At 48.9% G+C, this 22,383-nt stretch overlaps 1 protein-coding gene across 1 annotated transcript in view; it reads right to left on the bottom strand.

Moving 5' to 3' along the window:
- CDS1 (CDP-diacylglycerol synthase 1) overlaps positions 1–22,383 on the bottom strand; it is a 63,529-nt gene that overhangs the window by 29,274 nt on the left and 11,872 nt on the right. Inside the window, exons 2-7 of the mRNA XM_053255727.1 lie at positions 19,598–19,725; positions 18,957–19,053; positions 18,318–18,415; positions 5,744–5,883; positions 3,588–3,646; positions 965–1,047 (exon numbers count right to left, since the gene is read on the bottom strand). Coding sequence (XP_053111702.1) covers positions 965–1,047; positions 3,588–3,646; positions 5,744–5,883; positions 18,318–18,415; positions 18,957–19,053; positions 19,598–19,725 — 605 coding nt within the window. The remainder of the gene's footprint in view (positions 1–964; positions 1,048–3,587; positions 3,647–5,743; positions 5,884–18,317; positions 18,416–18,956; positions 19,054–19,597; positions 19,726–22,383) is intronic.

Here is a 22,383-nt window from a genome sequence, read left to right as displayed (position 1 = left end):
CCAAACCCGCCCACCCCCCGCCAGTTCACGAATTTATTTATTTTTTTTAAATTCATTGCATTTACCTCTAGCCCCTTTGGGGGGGATTCCTAAAGGCTGTAGGGGGGGTCCACGAAGGTTCCCCCTCCCCCCACCAGCCTCAGTAATCACCGCCGCAGCCCATTTTACAGTAGTTTCTGGCCCATTCGGGCCTCCGTAAGTAAGCATGGCGGCCATCTTGCAGAGGCCATTCACGCATGCGCGGCGGCAGGCAAGATAGTCGCCATGCCTGGGCCAGAAGCTACTGCAAAACAGGCCGCAGCAGTGATTACTGAGGCCAGCGGGGGGAGGGGGAACCTTTGCGGATTACACACACACACACACCCGTAGCCTTTAGGAAGCCCCCCGAAGGGGCAAGAGGTAAATGAATTTTTAAAAGAATTTTTTTTAAAAAATTACGAAACACCGCCCGGACCAAACCAAACCGGGAGGTGGGGTTTGAAGGGGGGGCTGCACCAAACTGGTCCAGTCAGGTTCGAGTGCGAACTGCACTCGAACCGGGCCAGCCAGTTCCGTGCACACCCCTATCAAGTACCACCAATATCAACTGGATTTCCAAGAAACTTTATTTTGCCTCCAAGATGCCAGACCAGGGTGGGAGGAGAATCAGAATAACCGACAGCAGTGTTATACAATATTTTGAGGCCAGTTTCATATTAGTGAAACTGCAGCAAGGACATCAGAGGACAAAGATTTTAAATTTTAAAACTACAGAAGTGCAAGAGTGACACACACACCCCAAATACCATATTCACACAATGCAACATCCATCATTTACTTTCCTGTTGATCCTAAGGTTTTTTAGACAATGCCACACTAAATACTGGGAGGGGGGACACTGAAAAACAACAATCAGATCTCATAAATGCACTATTTATACAAGTGAGATATAAGTATAGATTTGCAAGAATGACTGTCCCCTTACCAGATCATGCCTTCAAACAGATTTTGGATGACAAGATGGGATTGAGTTACAGTGATCAGCAAAGTGACATGAGTCCATGCGAACTGTTAACAGTGCAATAACACAACAGTTAGTGACAACACCACAGATCAATACATCTAAAGATATATGGTGAAGGAGCTACACGGACACTCTAAGAGACAAGAGGTATGCATGAACTGTGTATCACAATCTAGAAGTGTTAATTTCTGAAGACAAAACAAGACAGTTACAAAAATATTTCTAACAGAGATGCTAACATTGGCGGCCAGTCAGTAATGACAAGCGCGGGGGGGGGATGCTGCCCCCCACCCCAAAAAAGGACAGAAGAAGGGGTGGATCTGTAGGTAGTCTAAAAACAACATATAGTGTTCAACCAGCCAGGGGAGAAAAGAGGCCACCAATATGCTGCAGGGAACTTGCTGCTTCCTCCTCCAACTGCTGCAGCTTCCTCCCCTGCTCTGCTATTGGAGGGAGTAGTCTGCTAATCAAGGCTATTCCCTCACCTGATTGCTTTGGGCACTCTGTATCACCGTCTCCCTGGATTAGACCTAAAAGGGCAAAAGAGAATGCAGCAGCAGGAGGAGGAAGTAGCAAGTTCCCTGCCTCCCAGCAGACTGGCAGCCTCTTTTCTCCCCTGGCTGGCTGGACACTATCTGCAAGTTATCTTTTACCAGCTTTGGGCCATTTTCTTTTTGAGCATGTGTAGGAGGGCTGCTGGATGCTGCTCGATTTGAGTGGCTCAAATCACTCAGCATCTGTTACCCATGAGTAGGCCCATTGGAAATGGGCTTACTCAAATGCAATATAAACTGTGTGGCTTTTACAACTAGCATTGTTGCCCCCCACAGTCCCATATGGCAGCCGCTGCCACTGGATGCTACCATTCTTCCACCTTGTAATTAAGAGACTTCTTAAAGGTCTATGTTAATGTTAATGAGAATGAAATAGAAGAGAGATGGCAAGTAGTAGGATATTCTTGTTATACACAAGACAATTTAGAATTAGAATATTAAAATGTCAATGACAAAGTTATAGTGAAACATGCTACGTAATTACAGGAATATGTCAAGACAGAAGTTAGTAACTTACACTTGGAATCTAAATTGCCTAGGAAAAGAGGGGAGTCCCTAGTTATAAGTAAACTGCAGTTTGTCATCTCTGGTAAAACCTGTACATGATTAACTATTTCCAGTACATCCAAAATCTGACAGAGTTCCAGAACATTGAAGGCTGTTTCACACATGTACCCCACTAGCAATGCAATCATGTGGACAAATAAGTTATGCGAACTAGTTACACGTGGATATACCCTACTGCAATGCCTATGATCACTGCAGCATACATAACACAGCATCCAGAGTAAGATGTACATGAGTGGAACACTTCCACACGTGTGAGGGGGAGCAGTTTTCGCTGCTCTCTCCTTCCTTCTGCAGTCCCTGTGTCTGTTGAAAATATGTCCTCAAAGGTCCCATAACCCTCAGGAACAAATTTTTGGTGGGCCAGGGGGAGGGAGGGAAGGAATAAGTGAAAACAATTCCTCTTCCTGATGTGCAAGAGGGAGCGTTCCATGTGCACATATCTTACTCTGGGTGCTACCCACAGTATATGCATCCATAGTCGTAGGGTCTCTTGTGATCTTTGATGAAGAGTTGTCTTAACTCTAAATACACTTGAACTTGCATGCTAAAGCTATTAGTGCACCTATTGAGGTTTTCGATTTACATTTCTAGCATCTGAAACAATTCCAGGCAATTGTCATGGGGAAGAGAGCTGATCTTGTGGTAGTAAGCATGAACTGTCCCCTTTGCTAAGCAGGGTCCACCCTGATTTGCATTTGAATGGAAGGCTACACATGAGCTCTATAAGATATTCACCTTCGGGGAGGGGGACAGTCTGGGAAGAGCACCTGCAGGCTTACATGTAGAAGGTTCCAAGTTCCCTCCCTGGCATCTACAAGTTAAAGAAGGGAAAGACTCCTACCTATAACCTTGAAGAAGACACTGCCAGTCTGTGTAGACAGTACTGAGCTAGATGGACCAAGGGTCTGACTCAGTATAAGGCAGCTTCCTATGTTCCTAAGTCCGCAACCATCCTAGACCATGTTGTGTTGAAGCATCTCAACACAGCTGTAGTAGTAAAGTATATATACAGAAAGAAGCAAACCACTGGTGACTTCTAAGAATTTTTGAACAAATCTTATTTCTTTACTGTTGACGCAGAGGTGAAATGAAAATTTAGATCTCTGGCTTCTACATATGCATTTTAATATTAATATTTTCATGTTTTCACTTTGCAAAGATTTGACAGATGTCTGCAGAAAATAAGAATTTCACCTTTCCTGAAGTGTAACTGACAGTCTAGCCTGCCAGGTACAATTAGGCCTCACAGAAATAATCTTCCATAAAGCTAACCTATGACTACACATTGCCTTAGGCATATTATCACAACTCGAATTCATTTCATATCAATAATGCAGAATGAACAACTTATTTGTGTTTATGTATTTTCAACATTCCAATCCAACAGTGACACAAAGGAAATGATTAATACTGCACATTATTTTGAGAACAAATTCAGCAGCTAAGGGATGGGTACGCACCATGTAAAACTGCAGACGATAATGCCTCTTCACCAGACTCAGCACAAACATACAGAAACCTGTGCAAAGGACAGAAGAGAAATGCATATTCTGCAGCATTTCTTTAACTGAGCTGAACCAACAAAACCTAGACAAGCCAAAAAAGGATGTCCCTGCCCATGCTTTCAACCATCAGAGAGCAGCTGAGGGTAGGGCATCTCAGATAACCCACCACAGGGGTTCACTCATTTCTAGTGTTGTCCCAGCTATCAGACATTGAGAGGTGGTGTGAAGTGGGCAGGGCAGGGCAGGGCAGGGCAGCCTTGACAAGTGGAGCCATAACTGGCCCACAGAGGCACCATGAGATGTGGGAAGTAAAGGAAGGTACGGCTCTGCCAGCCAGCATGAGCTCTCGCAGGACCAGAGAGATTCCTCAGAGAACAAACACTTTGCAGAGGTATTTAGGTCAGATGGGGAAAGCACCACGGAGGGGGAGAAAGGTGTTTGTGGCGATTACCCTGGCTCCCAAAGTGGGGTAGGAACAAACATAGGAGGAGGATTAGGGTAAAGAAAAAACCCTACCCTCCTTTTCTGGGCTGCAAGGGGTGGAAAAGAGGATAGGTGCCTTCCAGCTAGAACTTTAAAATTCCACTGTTAAGTAGGCCTGTGCAAGTCAGTAAATTTGGAATTCCCAAATTGGCATGCCCTGCCCCCACCATGAGGAATGAGACCATGAAGCAATGCCCCGTATAGTAATCCTTGGGGGGGAGCTTTAATTTCCCACCCAGCGCTGGCATGGGGGTGGTTGGGTGGTGCAGAGATGATCAGAGTTCAGGGTGGGGCTTCCCTTTGAGAAGTCCTGTGTGGGACTACTACAATCTCCAGAAGCCCATGTGTTTTCCCAGCGATGCATGGGTTTCCCAGGGAGCAATTCCACGCTCCCTACGCACCCTACTCCATATGCCTGAATACAGAATACCTTTAGGGAATGTATTCTGCATGCCTACAGACCGTACTCCCTGCACAAAAGGAAAACAGAGCAGAGCCTCCATTTGCAGATCTCAAAAGGTAGGTTCCATCCTGGATATAGAACAGTCCACATTCAGTACATCACATCACAACTATTTTCATGCCCAGTAAGACTGAGGACATGTGGCATGTACCACTTTCAAGTTTTGAAATCCATACATGGAGATGATCAGTGCTTTATGCCACCAAGTCACTCAATTGTGGCCAAATCCAGATTGCAAAACCAGTATGTGTACTGCCAAACCTTATGCAGTCTATAGCGGGGTGGTCTGACTTTGGTCTTGAGTCATCTACATTTATTTATTTATTTAACGTATTTGTATACCACCCAAGACACAAGTCTCTGAATCTCCATGTTCCAATGTGCATTCAGATATACAGAGTAAAAGTGCATACCGTAAAGAGCATACTTTCTATAAGTGTATGGAAATAGAATGAATGAATACTTAAGGCATAATTAATCTGTCAGTCCTAATGGTTACAGGATCCCAAAAATAAACTCTTGCTTAAGGACATAAGCGCCTTGCATGATCAGAACAAGGTCTGCCTAGTCCAGTATTCTTTGCTGGAATTGACAGCCTGCTGGAAACAGGTCAATGGTCTACTAGTGACTGCAGTCTACCTTCAGTCTTTCCCAATCCACCAGGCCTGGGATTTAGATACATAGTTTGATTGGGTCTTCCTATGAGGAACCATCAATACGAGAGTATAACCCCTCCTGGGTCCTAGTGTGGGAAGTAGCACCAATTTATATTTTAAAAATCTGAGGGCTAGGCCCTATTTCCAGTCCTTTGCACACCATGCTGTGACACTGGAGTCATCTAGCACTGCAGAAGTTCATAAAAAAGTAACCTGATGGGACCCTGAGTGAGGCTGCCAAAATCACTTCCCCCACATTTCAACCCATAAGAACTGTTTCTGAAAACTGCATGTATTAATTATGTAGTTTATGCCCTCTAGAGCAACTGCTGAAGTGGTACCTCCCATTCACCCCCAGAACATTAGAACGTTTGCACAAACATTAATATCAATTTTAAAAAAAGATCAACCCTTCAGGAAACACAGAAGGGAAGAAACACCAGAATGTGAGGGCAAGATACATGAAATACTCCTACTACAATGACCACTGCCAAGATGTACTAAATTACCTGTCAGATAAAGCGTAAAAGATATAAATCTGTGGTAGCGAATCAGGAACTGAAGCTGCTCTCGCCTTTGAACAAATGTTGCAAAATAATCTGCTACGGTCTCTCCGTAAAAGAAGTAGTTCACACATAGCAAGAAATACCTGTAACATATACAGGACCCAAGTTACTTTGCAGGACTGGGAGCCACATGGGAAAAAACAACCCTTTTCATCATGCTTTTCATACTGCCATCTTTGAAGACAGAAAGCTCCAAGTTAACTCAGTTTAGTTCAGGCAAGCCAGACATTTTGTACTCTTAGAACAGGATGTAAAGCTACAGAAGCTTGTCTATACAAACAGATACACTAGGGTTTTGTTTTTAAGGAAAATAAAGGAAAGGTACATTGGTACTCACCGTGAAGGTGTCTTCTGGCTGGTGTAGAAGAGGTCACCCAACGTGGGATTACATCCCTCCACATGCTCCAGAAGGCAGGAAGTAGAAATACTTGAAGATCTTTAAACCCCTGCATGTGGGCAGATCCCTTCAGTATCTAAAACAGCTCAAGCTTCAGAAAAAACATCTATAACAGGAACACCACCATGCAACTAGTGCAACAGGAGGCCGAAATAGACCGAAGCAAGAAACCAACAAGGTCTCCTTGCCTCCAAACAGATAGATCCAGAGAAAAAGACAACCCGGGTGGGCCTTGGGTGACCTCTTCTACACCAGCCAGAAGACACCTTCACGGTGAGTACCAATGTACCTTTCTCGGCTGGTGTAGGAGGTCACTCAACATGGGAGATACCACAGCACCAACCACGGGAGGGAAACAAAAGACAGGCTGGATCTATTGACCCGGAAGGACCCTCTGGAGAACCCTCCGACCAAAGGCCACTCTAGCAGCGAAGTGCTCATCCAACTTATAATGCTTAGAGAAGGTAAACGGAGAAGACCAAGTCGCCATCTTACAAATCTCCTCAAGCGAGACCGATGATGACAGTGCCACCGACGTAGCCGCTGACCTTGTCAAATGGGCTGTAACCTGGCTCGGAACCGGTAGCTTCTGTGACTTGTAAGTCTCAATAATGCAAGACTTGACCCATTGAGCAATGATCACCGCCGAGACCTTGGTACCCTTTTTGGATTCCTTGAAGGCCACAAATAAAGCATCAGACTTACAGAAAGACTCCGTTCTATTCAAATAGATCTGTAACGCTCGCCGAACATCCAGGTGATGCCATTCCTTCTCCGCAGGATGCTGAGCGTTAGGACAAAAAGATGGTAGGTAAATGTCCGCCGCCCTATGAAAATACGAGTTCACTTTAGGCGAGAATGAAAGGTCCGGAATAAGCCTTACTGAGTCCTTAGAAAAAATGCAAAGGTTGCTCCTAACCGACAGAGCCTGCAACTCCGAAACCCTCCTGGCTGACGTTATGGCGACTAGAAATGCCACCTTCCACGACAACGTCTGCAGCGGGATAGAATGGAGGAGCTCAAAGGGGGGGAAACAGCAAACCCCTTAGTACAACGTGCAGGTCCCATGTAGGAAAACAGTGACAAACAGGAGGAGACAGGTGGTCCGCTCCTCTAAAAAATTTCCTCAGCAGAGGGTGCTTCGCTTGGAACGACCGCTGATGCGGAAAGAGCATCTGGACTAAACACGCCGCCTGCCTCCTAAGAGTGTTTGGCCTCAGACCCAGGGAGAGACCATCCTGGAGAAAATCCAGCAACTCCCTTAACTTGCAACGTTTGGGCTGCAAAGACCGTCTGGATGCCCAACGCAGAAAACTGGTAGATTTTATTAGTAGAAGCCTTCCAGGAGGCGAGTATAGTCTCAATAACCCCCTCCGACAGCCGTTCCTCCTTCAAGATGGCCCTCTCAGTTTCCAAGCGGTCAACTGCAACCACTCCGGCTCCGGGTGCACTATGGGCCCTTGCTGTAGCAGGTCCACACGGGATGGTATCCTTAGCAGTGTCTCCACTGCCAAATCCACTATCTCGGAGAACCAGGGCCTCCTGGGCCAATATGGCGCGATCAGAATCAGTGAGGCCCGAGACTCCCGTAGCTTCCTCAGACATCGTGAAAGCAACGGCACTGGAGGAAATGCATAGAGAAGACATGGAGGCCACTGCACCGATAGAGCATCCGTTGCCTCCGCCCCCTTCATTGGGAAACATGAATAAAACCTGCGCAGCTTGGTGTTTTCCTGCGATGCGAAGAGATCTATCTGCGGTCTTCCCAGTCTTAGAGTCACCCACTGGAATACAGACAGATGAAGGCCCCACTCTGCCAGTTGGATTTCCTGACGGCTTAACCAATCTGCCTGGATGTTGGACGCCCCGCTCACGTGATGGGCCAGGATGGAGAGCAGATTCTGCTCTGCCCAAGACAGGAGTTCCACCGCCTGAGAGTGAAGGGACTTGGATCTCGTGCCCCCGTCTGTTTATGTGCGCCTTGGTCGAAACATTGTCCGTGCGCACTAACACATTCCTTCCTTTTACTGCTGGCATGAATGCCAACAAGGCCAAGAAGACCGCCCGCAGCTCTAGCCAATTGATGCTGTGGCGAGCCTCCACCGAAGACCACAGCCCCTGTGCTGATCTGTTCAGATAATGTGCCCCCCAGCCCGATAGACTGGCATCTGTTGTCACCAAGATCCTCTTTGGCTCCACAAATAGCTTTCCCTTGTCGAGATTCCCTTGGACAATCCACCAGGCAATCGACTCCTGCAAACGCCTTGACGGGAGAATCCTTTTGTCGCGTTTTAGGGCAATCCTCTGCTGGAAAGGCAGCAGCACCCACTGCAGCTGGCGAAGATGGAGCCTCGCCCAGGGCACCGAGTCCATGGCCGCCACCATAAGACCCAGAAGGCGCGCCAGCTTCAAGATGCTGATCAATGTCTGCTTTAAGACAGTGCGCGCTAGAGACATGAGCACCTCCATCCTGTCCGGTGGCAGGAACAATCTGCACACTGACGTATCCATGACTACGCCCAGGTGGTGAAGGCGAACCGCTGGGGTCAGATGGCTCTTGCCCACATTTATCAGGAAGCCATGAACCTTTAGAAGCAACATTGTCCTGGCCAGTGCCACTTCCACCGCCACCGCCGAACTCGCTCGAATTAAAAGATCGTCGAGGTAACAATAAAGATGGATGCCCTCGGTGCGGAGGATGGCCACAAGGGGGCTCAACACCTTCGTAAAGACCCTGGGGGCCGAAGACAGACCGAATGGCAGGGCTTGGTATTGGAAGTGTCTGCCCCTGTAGCAGAACCTTAGCAGCGGACGACTGAGCAGGTGAATCGGGACATGCAGATACGCGTCCTGAAGATCTATGGACACCATGAAGTCCCCTGCCTGTAATGCTTCCGAGATGGTGCGTAGGGTCTCCATTCGGAATCTCTTTTTTATCATGAACCTGTTGACAGGGCGCAAGTTTAACACTGCTCTTGCTGAGCCGTCCTTCTTTGGCACTGTAAAAATCACAGAGTAGACTCCCTGGCCCCTCTGAGACCGGAGCATTGGTTACTCACCGTGAGGGCTTCTTCTGGGTGCTGCTGTCAAGGCATCTCACAATGGGTTATCCTCGTCACGTGCTCCTGGGCAGGACTATGCAAATTAGTTTGAAAGCGAGTCCTATATAGCACCGACGGGGATAACCCCGCCCAGTTCTTCTAGGCCAAGGAAAGAGGAAAAAGGTTAAATAGGTAAAAGAAATGCGTACAAGGCGGAAAGGCAAGGAGCGGCTGAAGGAGGCGTACCGTTCCAGGGGTAGGAAGCCAGTTCAGCCGTCAGAGAATTCGCACCCACGGAAGAGAGCAGCAAGCCACAAGGGCGGGCTGAGATGCCTTGACAGCAGCACCCAGAAGAAGCCCTCACGGTGAGTAACCAATGCTCCGTTCTGGGTGGCTGCTGCAAGGCATCTCACAATGGGACCTACCAAAGCAGACGTACACGGTCCCAGGGAGGGAAATAATCGCAGCTGCTCTAATCCTGGGGGAGAACCCTCTGAAGGGCCCTTCTCCCAAATGCCGCCTGCGCGGCCGCATAGGTGTCTAGCCTATAGTGCTTTACAAAGGTTGAGGGACTCTTCCACACCGCTGCCTTGCAAATTTCCTGAACTGAAGCATTAGTGGCAAAGGCGGCAGACGCTGCGGCGGACCTGGTGGAGTGTGCCCATATGTTGGAAGGAGGAGGGAGCTTCAGGGTTTCATAGGCCAGAACTATACATGCCCTGATCCACCTGGCAATAGTCCTGGAGGAAACTGCTTCACCCATGGATGTAGGTAAATAAGAAACAAACATAGAGTCTGTTCTGCGGAAGGAAGCCGTCCTTTTGATGTAGCGTTTCAGGCAGCGGCGTACGTCTAATGTATGCCACAGTTTTTCCCGTGGGTGAACGGGATGTGGGCAGAACGATGGAAGGAAGACGTCCTGAGATAGGTGGAAGTGGGACACGACCTTGGGTAGGACGAAGGGATCCGGAATTAGGCGAACGGAGTCTTCAGAAAACACGCAGTACGCTTTATGTACTGATAGCGACCTGAGCTCTGAAACTCTTCTGGCTGAGGTGAGTGCCACCAGGAAGGCCAACTTTAGCGAGATAAGTCGAAGAGGGACTGTCCGGAGAGGTTCGAATGGCGATTGTTGCAGAGCTCTCAGAACAATGTTCAAATCCCAGGAGGGGAAACGGTGTACGACAGGAGGGGACAGCAGGGTGGCTCCCCTCAAAAAAGTTTTAGTAGAGAGTGGTCCTTTAGGGCAGAAGAAGAAGAAGAAGACCTCGGTAACATAGGTAAGAGGGATGCCGCTTGCCTTCGAAGGGTGTTGGGTTTCAACCCTTTGTCTAGGCCGTCTTGGAGAAACCGTAGAAGATGGTGCAGGGACGCATCATTGGTGGGCGTTTTATCCCTGCGGAGCCAACGAAGGAACATCCTCCACGTATATTGATAGATGCGATTCGTAGATTCTCACCTGGAGGCCAGGATTGTTTCGGCTACCTTTTCAGAGATGCCCTGTGCGAGGAGCCGGCTCCGCTCAGTCTCCAGGCGGCTAGTTGAAACCAGCCTGGGTCTGGATGTAGAACCGGTCCTTGGAAGAGAAGGTCTGGTCTCGTGGGAAGGTGCCATGGCTTGTCGACCGCCAAGGACACCAGGCCTGGGAACCACGGGCGTCGTGGCCAGAATGGGGCTACCAACACTACATCCGCTTCTAGTGTCCGTATCCTTCGCAGCACTCTGGCGAGAAGAGGAATCGGAGGGAAGGCGTACAGGAGCCCTTGTGGCCACTCGCAGGACAGTGCGTCTGTCGCCCACGCCGTCCGGCAGGGGAACCTGGTAATGAACGTTTCCAGCCTCGCGTTGAGGGGGGTGGCAAAGAGGTCTGCTTGCAGGGGCCCCCACCTGGATGCCAATTGATCGAAGACCAGAGGGTTCAGGGACCACTCCCCTGGAAGTAGGTCTTTCCTGCTCAACCAGTCGGCTAAGGAGTTCAGGTCCCCTTTTACGTGGTGAGCTGTTAGGGAACTGAGGTGTTTCTCCGCCCACGATAGGAGCAGCACTGATTCCTGGAATAGGGAGCGCGAGCGAGTGCCCCCCTGTCTGTTCACGTGGGCCTTGGCCGTGGTGTTGTCGGTTCTGATGAGAATGTCCTTCCCCTGTACGACATGGCGCAGGTGGAGGAGGGCGAACCGGATGGCTCTCAGTTCTAGCCAGTTTATAGAATGGGATCGCTCTTCTTGGTCCCAGATTCCCTGGGCTGAGTGTTGAAGGCAGTGGGCCCCCCAGCCCCTGGTGCTTGCATCCGTGGTGACTATGAGTCTCGGAAAGTCCAAGAAGCGCTGTCCCTTCGTAAGGTTCCGGGTGTGAGTCCACCATCGCAGGGAGGATCTGGTTCGCGGAGGCATGGTGACTAAGATGTTGCGCTTCCTGGAGATGTGCGGTTGGAAGCGGAGGAGGAACCATTGTAGTTCTCTCAGATGTAGTCTCGCCCACGGGACCGCTTCCAAGGTTGAAACCATGAGGCCCAGGAGGCGGGCCAAGGAGAGGACCGGTGATTTCCGTGTGGAGAGTGCGCTGTGAGACTCTGATACGATGGCGAGGACTCTGTCCTGAGGAAGAAAGATCTTGTCTTCCAGTGTATCTATGATGACCCCGAGGTGACATATCCTGTGGGTCGGTGTTAGATGGCTCTTGGCCTGATTGACCAGGAAGCCGTGTCGTTCTAGGGTCGTTAGTGTCTCTACCAGGTCCCTCTGTGCTTTGGCAGCAGAGGGTGATTTCAGGAGAAGATCGTCGAGGTACCCGAAAATGTGTACCCCGTGAAGGCGAAGGAGTGCCAGGATGGGGGCGAGGACCTTGGTAAAGGTCCTGGGCGCCGTCGAGAGGCCGAACGGGAGTGCCTTGTATTGATAGTCCGTCCCCGAATACTTGAATCGCAGAAGGGATCTGCTGTTGATGTGGATGGGGATGTGGAGGTATGCCTCCTTCAGGTCTATTGAAGTGAGGAGGTCGCCGTGCTGCAGAGCTTCTAAAATGGAGCGAAGAGACTCCATACGGAATTTCCGTAGTTTTACATAGCCGTTGAGGTGCTTTAGGTCTAGGACGGCCCTGCGTGAGCCGTCTTTTTTGGGCACTGTGAATATAATGGAGTAAACTCCTCTTCCCTCCTGGCCACGCGGGACGGGTTCTATCGCTCCGATGTCGAGGAGGTGCTGAATGGCGTTGGCCATTTCTGAATGCTTGATAGAACAACTGGAGCGTGGGGTGGGTAGAAATCTTGGGCGGGGAGAGGAGCTCAGCTCTATTCTGTATCCCGATGCTATTAGGTCTAGTACCCAAGTGTCCGCGATGTTCTGGCGCCATGATTTGAGGAAGTTGGAAAGGCGACCTCCAAGACCGGGAAGGGCTGAGTCAGAATTGTGGTTTTCCCTGTTGCTTCCCTTGCCCACTGGGGGGGCGGAAGCCGGTGTTTCTGCCGGTGAAACGTTGGCGGGGCCAGGAGGACCTGGAACCTCGAAAATCGCGGTCTCTGCCCCTGAAAGAAGGGCGGAAGGAGCGAAAAGGCTGAAAATTTTTTCTGAAGGGAGGTTTGTCGGACTTCCTTGGTGCTGAAGGCATGGTTTTCTTTTTGTCCCTGGATTCGACAAGAATGTTCTCGAGTGCCGCGTCCCCGAACAATTTTTCCCCTATGTAAGGTAGGGAGGAGAGGTTATTTTTAGAAGCGGAGTCCGCCTGCCATGCTTTTAGCCACAGATGTCTTCTGCCGACTACGGATGCAGCTGATGCCCTCGAGGAGTAGCGTATGGAATCCAGGGAGGTATCTGCTATGAGTGCTTGGGAGCGTTGAAGCTTTAACAGCTGTTGACGGAGATGGACTGACTCTGGAGGTGTTTCGTCGAGTAGGTCGTTTATCCATAATAGACTGGCCCTTGCCGCCATAGACGCCACTGCGGAGGAGCGGGTAGCCAGGGAGGAATTGTCGTGAACACGCCGGAACGCGAGTTCTGCTCTTTTGTCCGAAGCATCCTTGAGGAAGCCTTCACCGTCTCTCGGAACCAAGGACCCGCTGCTCAACTGTGAAATTGGAGCATCGGTGGTTGGTGTCTTTAATAATAAGGAAGGTTCCTGCTGGAAAGTGTAAAATCGAGTTGCAGATGAAGCTGCCTTCTTGGGAATGCTCGGAGCGGCCCATTCTGTTTTTATCACCTCTGAAAAATAAGCTGGCAGAGGAAGAAGCAACTCACGAGGTTGTGCCTTAGGAAAGATTAGATCACCTTTACTGCTTTGGCTAGGGTCTGCAGGAGGTTTAGCAGGGAGACCAATAGCCTTTAGGATCTTGGTCATCAACGGGTTAAAATCCTCAGGGGTGAATAAGCGTTGGGACGCTTGAGACTGCTCTATGTCCTCCTCCCCAGACCAATCACCCTCCTCCCTGCTGGGCTCATGATCCCGGTCTGAGTCCCGTCCCTCCCCCTCATGGCCTCCCGGGTGTTCATCTGCGTCCTCCTCCATGGGAAGGGATGGTGCAGAATGCCCCCTATCCCTCACAGGCCGGATGACTGTGGCGGAGGGGTCAGCGGAGTCCTCTGCAGATATCTCTGAGGAGTGGACAGAAATAGTCTTGGAGGACTTATGAGGCTTTTTAGATTTTTTCGAATGCTTTTTCTTTGATTTGGCCTTCCTAGGGGGGGAGGGGGAGGAAGAATCGGAGGTTTGCTCAGAAGGGGAGGTAGAAGGGAGTCTACGTCTCTTGGAATGTTTGCGCTTTTTAGTAGATTTAAGGTGGCCAAGAGACTCCTTAAGGGTGTTCTTGAACCAAAGTTGCCATTCCTGGGGTATCTGACTGGGAATGGGAACATTCTCAGACAGAGAGCCCTCCCCCCATTCCGATTGCGCAGGTCTCACCAAACTCGATGTGGTGGCGGCAGAGGAGGCGATCGCGCTTCCCGCCCTTTCCTGATCGGCGCCATTTTGAACGTCTCGCTGGTCTGCCGACGGGGCCGCCATGTTGGGTTGATCGGAGAGGGCGCAAAATTCCGCTTGCGAAGAGGGAGGAGCGGGGAGCCGCTTTACCCTCCCTGTTCTAAGACGTTCGCTTGGCTCTCGAAGGAGGGGTGCTGCGAGGGGCGCGCCACTTCTCGCTGCCGAGCTGCGAGTTAAACGGGTCGGTCGATCCTCGGCCCTTGCGCCTGACTCGCCCTCTGCGCCTGCCGTAGCTCCTGAGGACTCGCCTCCCGAAGGGGCGATCGACCGCAGGGCCTCTCCAACTGCCTGCTCGGATCGAACAAAGTTCGCCGAGACCGGGGCAGGGAGGAATATGGAGCCAGAGGGTACCGGAGGTGGCGGAATAGGCGGCGGGTCTCCGGGTTTCCTCGAGTGCCTGGGAAAGCGTTCCGAAGGGCGTCCAGCAGGCACTAGTACATTAAGTACTCTGCTCCCCAGTCTATCTCCCCTAATGCTGTGCTCCATACAAGGCTAACCGGGGAGGGGAGGGTGGGGGGGGGGACACAACAACGGGACTGGCAACTAACGGTAACTAAATTCTTTTTTTTTTTTTTTTAAACAGATACAGGAGACAGAGGGAAAAACAAACTGAGAGGGAATAAAGGAGAGGAGGAGAAGTACAGGCCTGAGAAGAAGCGACGAGGTGCAGCCTGCCAGGAGCAAACGCAGGACTAGAAGAACTGGGCGGGGTTATCCCCGTCGGTGCTATATAGGACTCGCTTTCAAACTAATTTGCATAGTCCTGCCCAGGAGCACGTGACGAGGATAACCCATTGTGAGATGCCTTGCAGCAGCCACCCAGAACAAGGTACCTCCTCTATGGTGCCTATGTCCAGCAGGTGTTGGAATGCCACTAGAAGACCCCTGTGTTTTGTGGGGTTCCTTGACATAGGAGTGAGAAGAAACCTGTTCCCGGGAGGACTGGCTAGCTCCACCCTGTAACCCCGCCTTACTATAGAAAGAACCCATTGATCTGCAATGGATTCTTTCCAAACGGGCCAAAAGTCCAATAAGCGAGCCCCCACCTTGTCGCCCTGGTTGTCAGGACTGCTGTTTGGGGCCCCTCGACTGGGGGGTGAAGGACTGACGGTTCTGGGAAGAGAAAAACTGCTTGCCCTGACCTCTAGACCTGTTCCACTGCGGTCTGAAAGAGCGGAAAGAGTCCCTCTGTCTGTATTGCGGTCGAAAGGCTTGAGGAGGCTGAGAGGATCTGCGTGAGAAAACCTTATTCTCTTTGCGCCGTGCCAAGGGCAGCGTCTTCCTCCTATCCTTAGTCTCAATTAAGATCTCTTTGAGGGCATCATCACCGAAAAGCTTCCCACCCACATAGGGTACAGCAGCTAGGTTAGCTTTAGAGGTATTGTCGACCTTCCAATACTTTAACCAGATGTTACGCCTGGCCAACACACCTGCGCTCATCACCTGGGCTGAGAAACGTACACTGTCGAACGTAGCATCAGCAGCAAGAGCAGCAGCCTTTTGTAAATGGAGGAGCTTACGGCGCATGCGTGCCTGGTCGGAAGGAGGCTAATTGAGTAGCTCATCAATCCAGAGCACTGACGCCCTAGAGACTAAAGAAGCCATAGTATCGGCCCTTATTGCCAGGGCCGAGGAATCACGCACCCTGCGTAAAGCCGCTTCTGCTTTCCTATCCGCTGGGTCCTTAAAGGTAAAGTCCCCATCCTTAGGAACCACCACACCACTGAGGAGCGCTCCGAAGGGCGCATCTGTAAGTGGCACCCTCAACAAGTTGAGGGTATCCTCCTCAAAATTGTAGAGCTTATTGCCGGAAGCAGCTGCACGTTTAGAAGAAGAAATTGCAGACCATTCATCTTTAATTGATTTAGTAAACCCCTCCAGCATAACAGCCCCGTATTGTGTAGATTTAGACTGGGGTAGCACCAGAGAGCCCTTAGAGACTGGAGTATCCTCCTCAGGGGAGACAGGTTTTAGTCCCAGAGCCAGGAGGGCTTGATTAATAACAGGCTGAGCATCCTCCAATAAAGATAGTCTCTGACTATGCGCTCCAGTTCCCTGCTCCTCAGGGAGTTCACCCTCCTCACATGAAGCAGACTCTGACTCCTTCTCCCCCTGCACCGAGCCAGCCACAGACCCCCTATGCTGGAACACATAAGGGGACTCCCCTCCCGACTCATCCGATGAGTGAGGGCCCCTCTGCCCCGTGCAGGGGGTGACTCTCAGAGTGCGTGAGTCTTTTTCGCCAAGGCGCTTCCTCGCTGGACTCAGAGGATGAAGAAATAGTAACTGGCTTCTTGCACGCTCTTTCTCTAGAGCGACCTTTTAAAGCTGCATCGAGGGAATTCTGTACAGCCTCCTCTATCCAAGCCCTCATACGTGTTGGATCAAAGGCTGCACTTGACCCGCCTGTAGTGGCCGTCCCAACAGGGATAGGGCTGGGGGGGGGTTTCCCACAAGGAAGACCCAGGAGGACTGGCAACTGCGACTCCTCTTCCCCGCTCCCCCGCGAGGGCCCCGGTCTCACCGTCGCGATTCCTGCTGGGCTGCCGCCGTGATTCGGGTCCTCCACCCTGTGCTCATGCTCTTCCCCGGTCGGCCCCGTCTCCGCTCCCGGTACCTCCGCATGCCTGGAACTAGGGGATTGCTGTCGCTCTCGGCGGGGCCCGCCCGCGGATTCCACGGTGGGGCGTCCGGCCACTGGCGAAAGGAGGGGCGGGGACAATGAGGCCGCCCCCTCCGCAGCAAGTTCGGGCGTGTGCCTTGAAACAGCGGCCGCGCGGCGCCTTGAAACATCGGGCGAGAGCTCCCTCTCCACATGCCACTTCTTCTTTGACTTTTTTCGCGAGGGGAGAGAAGCCCTCAGGGAGCAATCGTGCGAGGATCTTTCCAGCGCATCCAGCCCCTGGTCATTTGAATGGGAAGGTAGCCGCTGTGGCCCAGTGGCGCCAGCAAGACTCCCCCTATCGGCCACCATTTTCACCAGGTTCTTCGCTCCGTCTCGCCTCTTTGGCGGGAAAAGCCGTTGCCGGGCAGAATGCTCCCTACGAGCAAGCAGGCCCACACCCTTCTCCTTAGCCATCAATCGGAGGGCCACTTCAGAGTGGGAGAGGCAGGAGAGGAGAACAGACAGGAAGAGCGGAGCAATCCGGGGAGGGGGGTGAATGGAGAAGCCAAGAAAGCAGCAGGTGCAGAACAAAGATCCTTTTTTTAAAAAAAAAGATATACAGAAGTATTGAAGATAGGCTTAGAAAGAGAATATGCCAAGCAGAAAAAACAGAATGACCAGAAAAAGCTGACCGCTAGAAGACAAACACAAGACCAAGAAGCGAGCTAGCAATTGTGTCCTCTGGAGCTAAGGCAGGAAGTAGAACTGAAGGGATCCGCCCACATGCAGGGGTTTAAGGATCTTCAAGTATTTCTACTTTCTGCCTTCTGGAGCATGTGGAGGGATGTAATCCCACGTTGGGTGACCTCCTACACCAGCCGAGAATTTAATCATTTTGAATTGTTCAACTCATGTCTGACAGCCCCCATCATTACTGCATTCAATCAATTCAATGAAAGCAGCTGTTTAAGTGCTTCATTGAAGTCCAGTTTTCAAATTGCCACTGAGATTACAGCTTACATACAGAGCGTGCAAATTACACAAATAATTTAGTAGGTAATACTGGCTGACATATTCTGCAATTGATTCTCCACCTTCTGCAGGCAGTTCTGAGCCACCTGTGCTGCTACAGACTCCTAAGAAACTTTATATGGTTAAAGTAGCATGCCCACACTTCAGGAGGCCTACTTCGATCCACTCTAAGTAGCACTTCCAGAGTGTGGGCATGCTACTTTGAGTATTTGTGCTCTTGCACAAAAGCACAAGACTCAGCAGTTCCTTGGGAACCCACAGCAGCACGGTCAGTTCAGAAGTTGCTGCATTATGCAGAACGTTGTGGCTGCTACAAACACCACATTTGAACTGAAGCAACAAGAAGTCAGGAGGTCAGAAGCAGAATCACTACATCCTAGGTCTGTGCTTCTATTAGAAAGCCATCTTTATCCAATGTAAGGGGGAAAGGCTGGAAAAAGAGATAGAACCAAATGTTTCCCACTTGTTACTTACCAGCATAAGGTTCTAAACCATGGCAGGTCATAAGAATGATAGACTCTGTAACCTATAGTAATGATTTCATGGAAACATTTAACTTGTATGCTCATGACCTGAAATTAAGGCAAAGGGACAATGAGGTTCCAAAATACATACGCAGAGCTGTCGAAAACTCTTTAACACAATCAAAATGCATCATATTCATAACGGTCATTCCTAGAGATTTTGGACAACCAAAAACTAATCTTAAGGGTGACACTGAACTACAGTATTCTGACATGCTAATGCTGCATTCACAGATACATTCTTATCCAGTGGGTCTACAGGCATTTCATTCCCCATTCACTGCAAAAATCGGGAGAAGCTTTGCGTGCATATCTCACTCCATGTCAAGAACTGCCCTTAATATTGCTAGAAATGGGGAAGTATGTAAAAGTTTAGCAGGAGTATTTCAACCATCCTGTTTTCAGGTTTTCCCTTGTTTGAGCTTCTATGTTTTCAACTAGAATCACTATTGGTATTGGATCATAAAAGCAGATGGATAATTATGTAGACTAGATTTTAGAATGGATAAATAGGGAAAAGGCAGGGTTTGAAAAGAACTGATCAGTTTGTCATATAAGCTAGATCAATGAGCAGATACATCTCACTTACAAGAAGCATCAACATGAATGACCCCATGTATATTACCAGGAAAAAGAAAGAAATCATAGCTAAAGTTAAAATCCCACGAATCCACCAATTCTTCCATCTGCAAGAAGAAAAATATGTTAAAATATTACAGTTATCTGCTTCTTCCAAACACAAAGAACAGATTTGTCAAGGAAAACAAGAATTAGTGTTATTCGCCCACAGAGTAAGTCTATGTATGGTCTATTAGGGAAATTACTAAATGAGCACAGGAATATTGATCGTCAGCTGTAATCTCTAAACTAATATTCAGTAACTTTAAAAAATCAATTTCTAGTTGATAATACTATGCTTGGCTTTTCTGCTTAGTAGAATAGGCTTCAATTAGACATCTATCTGAAGGCATTATAAGAAGATAGACATTATATAGAAATACACAAAATCCTTAAAGTTTGTTCAAGGATCAATATCTAGGAATGCGTGCTCTCCGGCCATCTTTTAAAGTTGACCTCTGCATTCAAAAAATTGGAGAAGTATCATTTGCCAAATTTAAGTCCATGCAACTTGTTCCTAGAACAAAGTATTAGTTGGCATGCACTCTGGTTTTTTTAAAAATAGATTAACCAATATTTATCCAGATGTATTATTAATTTTGTTTCCAGTACCTTGAGGACAAGCCAGAAAGAGCCTTTTTTAAAATTTCTGGAGTGCTGTCTGCTGGTGGAACAATTTCTGGAACATCTGAATCACTTCTGAGATCAAGCTCTGCAAATCGATCATCTCCATCCACATCCTAAAACAAAAAGCACAAGATGCAGTGTTAGGGAACAAAGCACAAACTCACCAAAATGTTATTTTAACCTAGAAGATAAAACCAGACAAGTACCTCAGTTATACTGCAATAGGTATTTACCTAAAATGAAATGTGAGATGCAGCAGGAACATAACACTTGCCAACTGGGCAAAAAGCACTTCCTGAAGCAATGAGACTCCCTTCTATTTAGCCAGCAGAGGACAACTATCCCCACTGAACCCAGCATAGTGCATTGTCTGTTGCTGGCATTTCCACTGTGCTTCTTTTTTTAGACTGTCTTCCCATTCCTTCTGTGATGTAAACCACTTTTAAAATTTGTGAAAGTGGCATATGCTATTTATTATTATATGTAAACAGCAATGACACGGATTGAAAGCCTATCTTGGGCTTGAGTAGATCAACCAGGACAATCTTTAGGGTGAGGTGACCAGGGCGATCACCTCCAACACCTTGCTCCTGCAAGCCCCACACCTGCCTCCCTTCCCTGCAACCAGTGCGGGCTCTGGGATGCTTCCACTGCACCCCATGCACCAGCAGCATGGGGCTGGTCAGGATCGGGAGGCTTGCCTGCCATTGAAAGGTTCCCCACACGATGGGGTTGCAACTCCCCTCACCCAACTATCAGCTGTTGGGTGGGTGGGGTTTCCAGAGTCCTCTCTGCCAGTCTCGCTGAAGCTCTCCAGTGCAGGCTGGCAGGCTGCCTGCAGGCAGCAGAGAATAACAGAGGCAAAGTGGTCAGCACTGGCTGACCACCAGAGCCCTGTGCACACCGTCTGCCCAGCCGCCATGTGCTGAGCCTGTGCCTTCCTCCTCCTCAGAGCCAGCAATGGGAAGTATGGGATTTTCCTTTTATGGTTATTCCCCCAACTACTTCTTATTCTTCTTATTATTATTATTTATTCGATTTCTATACTGCCCTTCCAAAAATGGGTCAGGACAGTTTACACAGAGAAAAAATAAATAAGATGGCTCCCTGTCCCCAAAGGGCTCACAATCTAAAAGAAACATAAGATAGACACCAGCAACAGTCACTGGAGGGGTACTGTGCTGGGGGTGGACAGGGCCAGTTACTCTCCCCCTGCTAAATAAAGAGAATCACAATGTTAAAAGGTGCCTCTTTGCCAAGTTAGCAGGGGTTTGCTATAGGGCTCTGACATCGGACACAGATGTAGGGCAGGGTGGGAAGTAGACTGGACAATCTCTATCCATTCACCTAGTGAAAGTGAAGCTAACTGTAAACAGCCGAACAACTTTTTTTTAATTTTTTTAATTTTTGGTAAAAGCACTGTGCTCAAATTGGTTTGCAATCCTGAAGGCCTGAGTGAGAATTGTGAAGCAAGAGGCATGTGTTGTGCTTTTAACTTTTCCCCTTACAAATGCACTATATGTCCAAGATGCTTGGACATGCCCAAACTCACTCACTCACACTATTTATACAGTATGTCACCAGTCAATATGGTTCTGTAATCATATGAAAAGTTTGGAGGTCCCAAACATTGGAGAGGAGAGCTGGTCTTGTGTTAGCAAGCATGACTTGTCCCCATAGCTAAGCATGGTCTGCCCTCATTGCATAGGAATGGAAGACTTGATGTGTGAGCACTGCAAGATATTCCCCTCAGGGGATGAAGCCACTCTGGGAAGAGCAGAAGGTTTCAAGTTCCCTCCCTGGCTTCTCCAAGATAGGGCTGAGAGAGATTCCTGCCTGCAACCTTGGAGAAGCTGCTGCCAGTCTGTGAAGACAATACTGAGCTAGATAGACCAATGGTCTGACTCAGTATATGGCAGTTTCCTATGTTCCTATGCTCATTCGCCCTCAGCCCCACACCCAGCTAGTGACAGCCCTGAAATCAACATTCCATGTATCATCAGTTTCACTATATTCAAACACTGTCTTTCAGGTATGATGACCAGAGCTCAGTATTAGTCGCGATCTTGCAAAATAGTGGTGTCAGTGAAAGTGGGGGGGACCCCAGATTTGCATGAGGTTTTCCAAAACCCTTGAACTTTCTATGAAAATAATTAATAAAGGATCTCTGAACCACAATGCAAAATAAAACAAGTTGGAAAGAGAAGGTTTTGTTTAACCAGCAAGTATTTATCCCACCTTTTTTTCAAATAGATGAGACACTTAGAATTTGATCAAGCTTGGGCAGAACACTGAATGTGGACCAAAATACAAGTGTTTTGGCCATCTTCTAAATGTTTTACAAATTTTCACAAATAATATGTGTCCCCACTTAGCGAGGCCCACTATAACAAAGACTGAATGTCTGATCTACATCTCTAGCAATAAATAAGTGAATATGTCTTCCCCTGCCCTACCAATACTTGAAACAGCTATTTGCTTCACAGAAATAAAGCCAGGAGGTGTCTGAGCTGCAGAGATGGGCTTGGAGTTAATAAAGAAAAGGTCACTGGGCTTGAGAATCTTCTTATAACATGAGCATGTCACTTTGTGAAAGTACGGAGAATCACTGAAGGGCCAGATTCCCAGTCCTGTCATATTCTGGCTTCCCAGAGGCACCGCCACAGAAATGGTGTGGCTTATAGTTACTCTAGTAGTCATAATTGCAAACACAGAAGAACTATCTGCTCTAGAGCTCTGGCAATTAATTCTAAACTATAGCGAAAGGCAGT

The sequence above is a fragment of the Hemicordylus capensis genome, chromosome 5 (genome assembly GCF_027244095.1).
Source record: "Hemicordylus capensis ecotype Gifberg chromosome 5, rHemCap1.1.pri, whole genome shotgun sequence".
Taxonomy (NCBI): domain Eukaryota; kingdom Metazoa; phylum Chordata; class Lepidosauria; order Squamata; family Cordylidae; genus Hemicordylus; species Hemicordylus capensis.
This window is presented reverse-complemented; position numbering and strand designations above follow the sequence as displayed.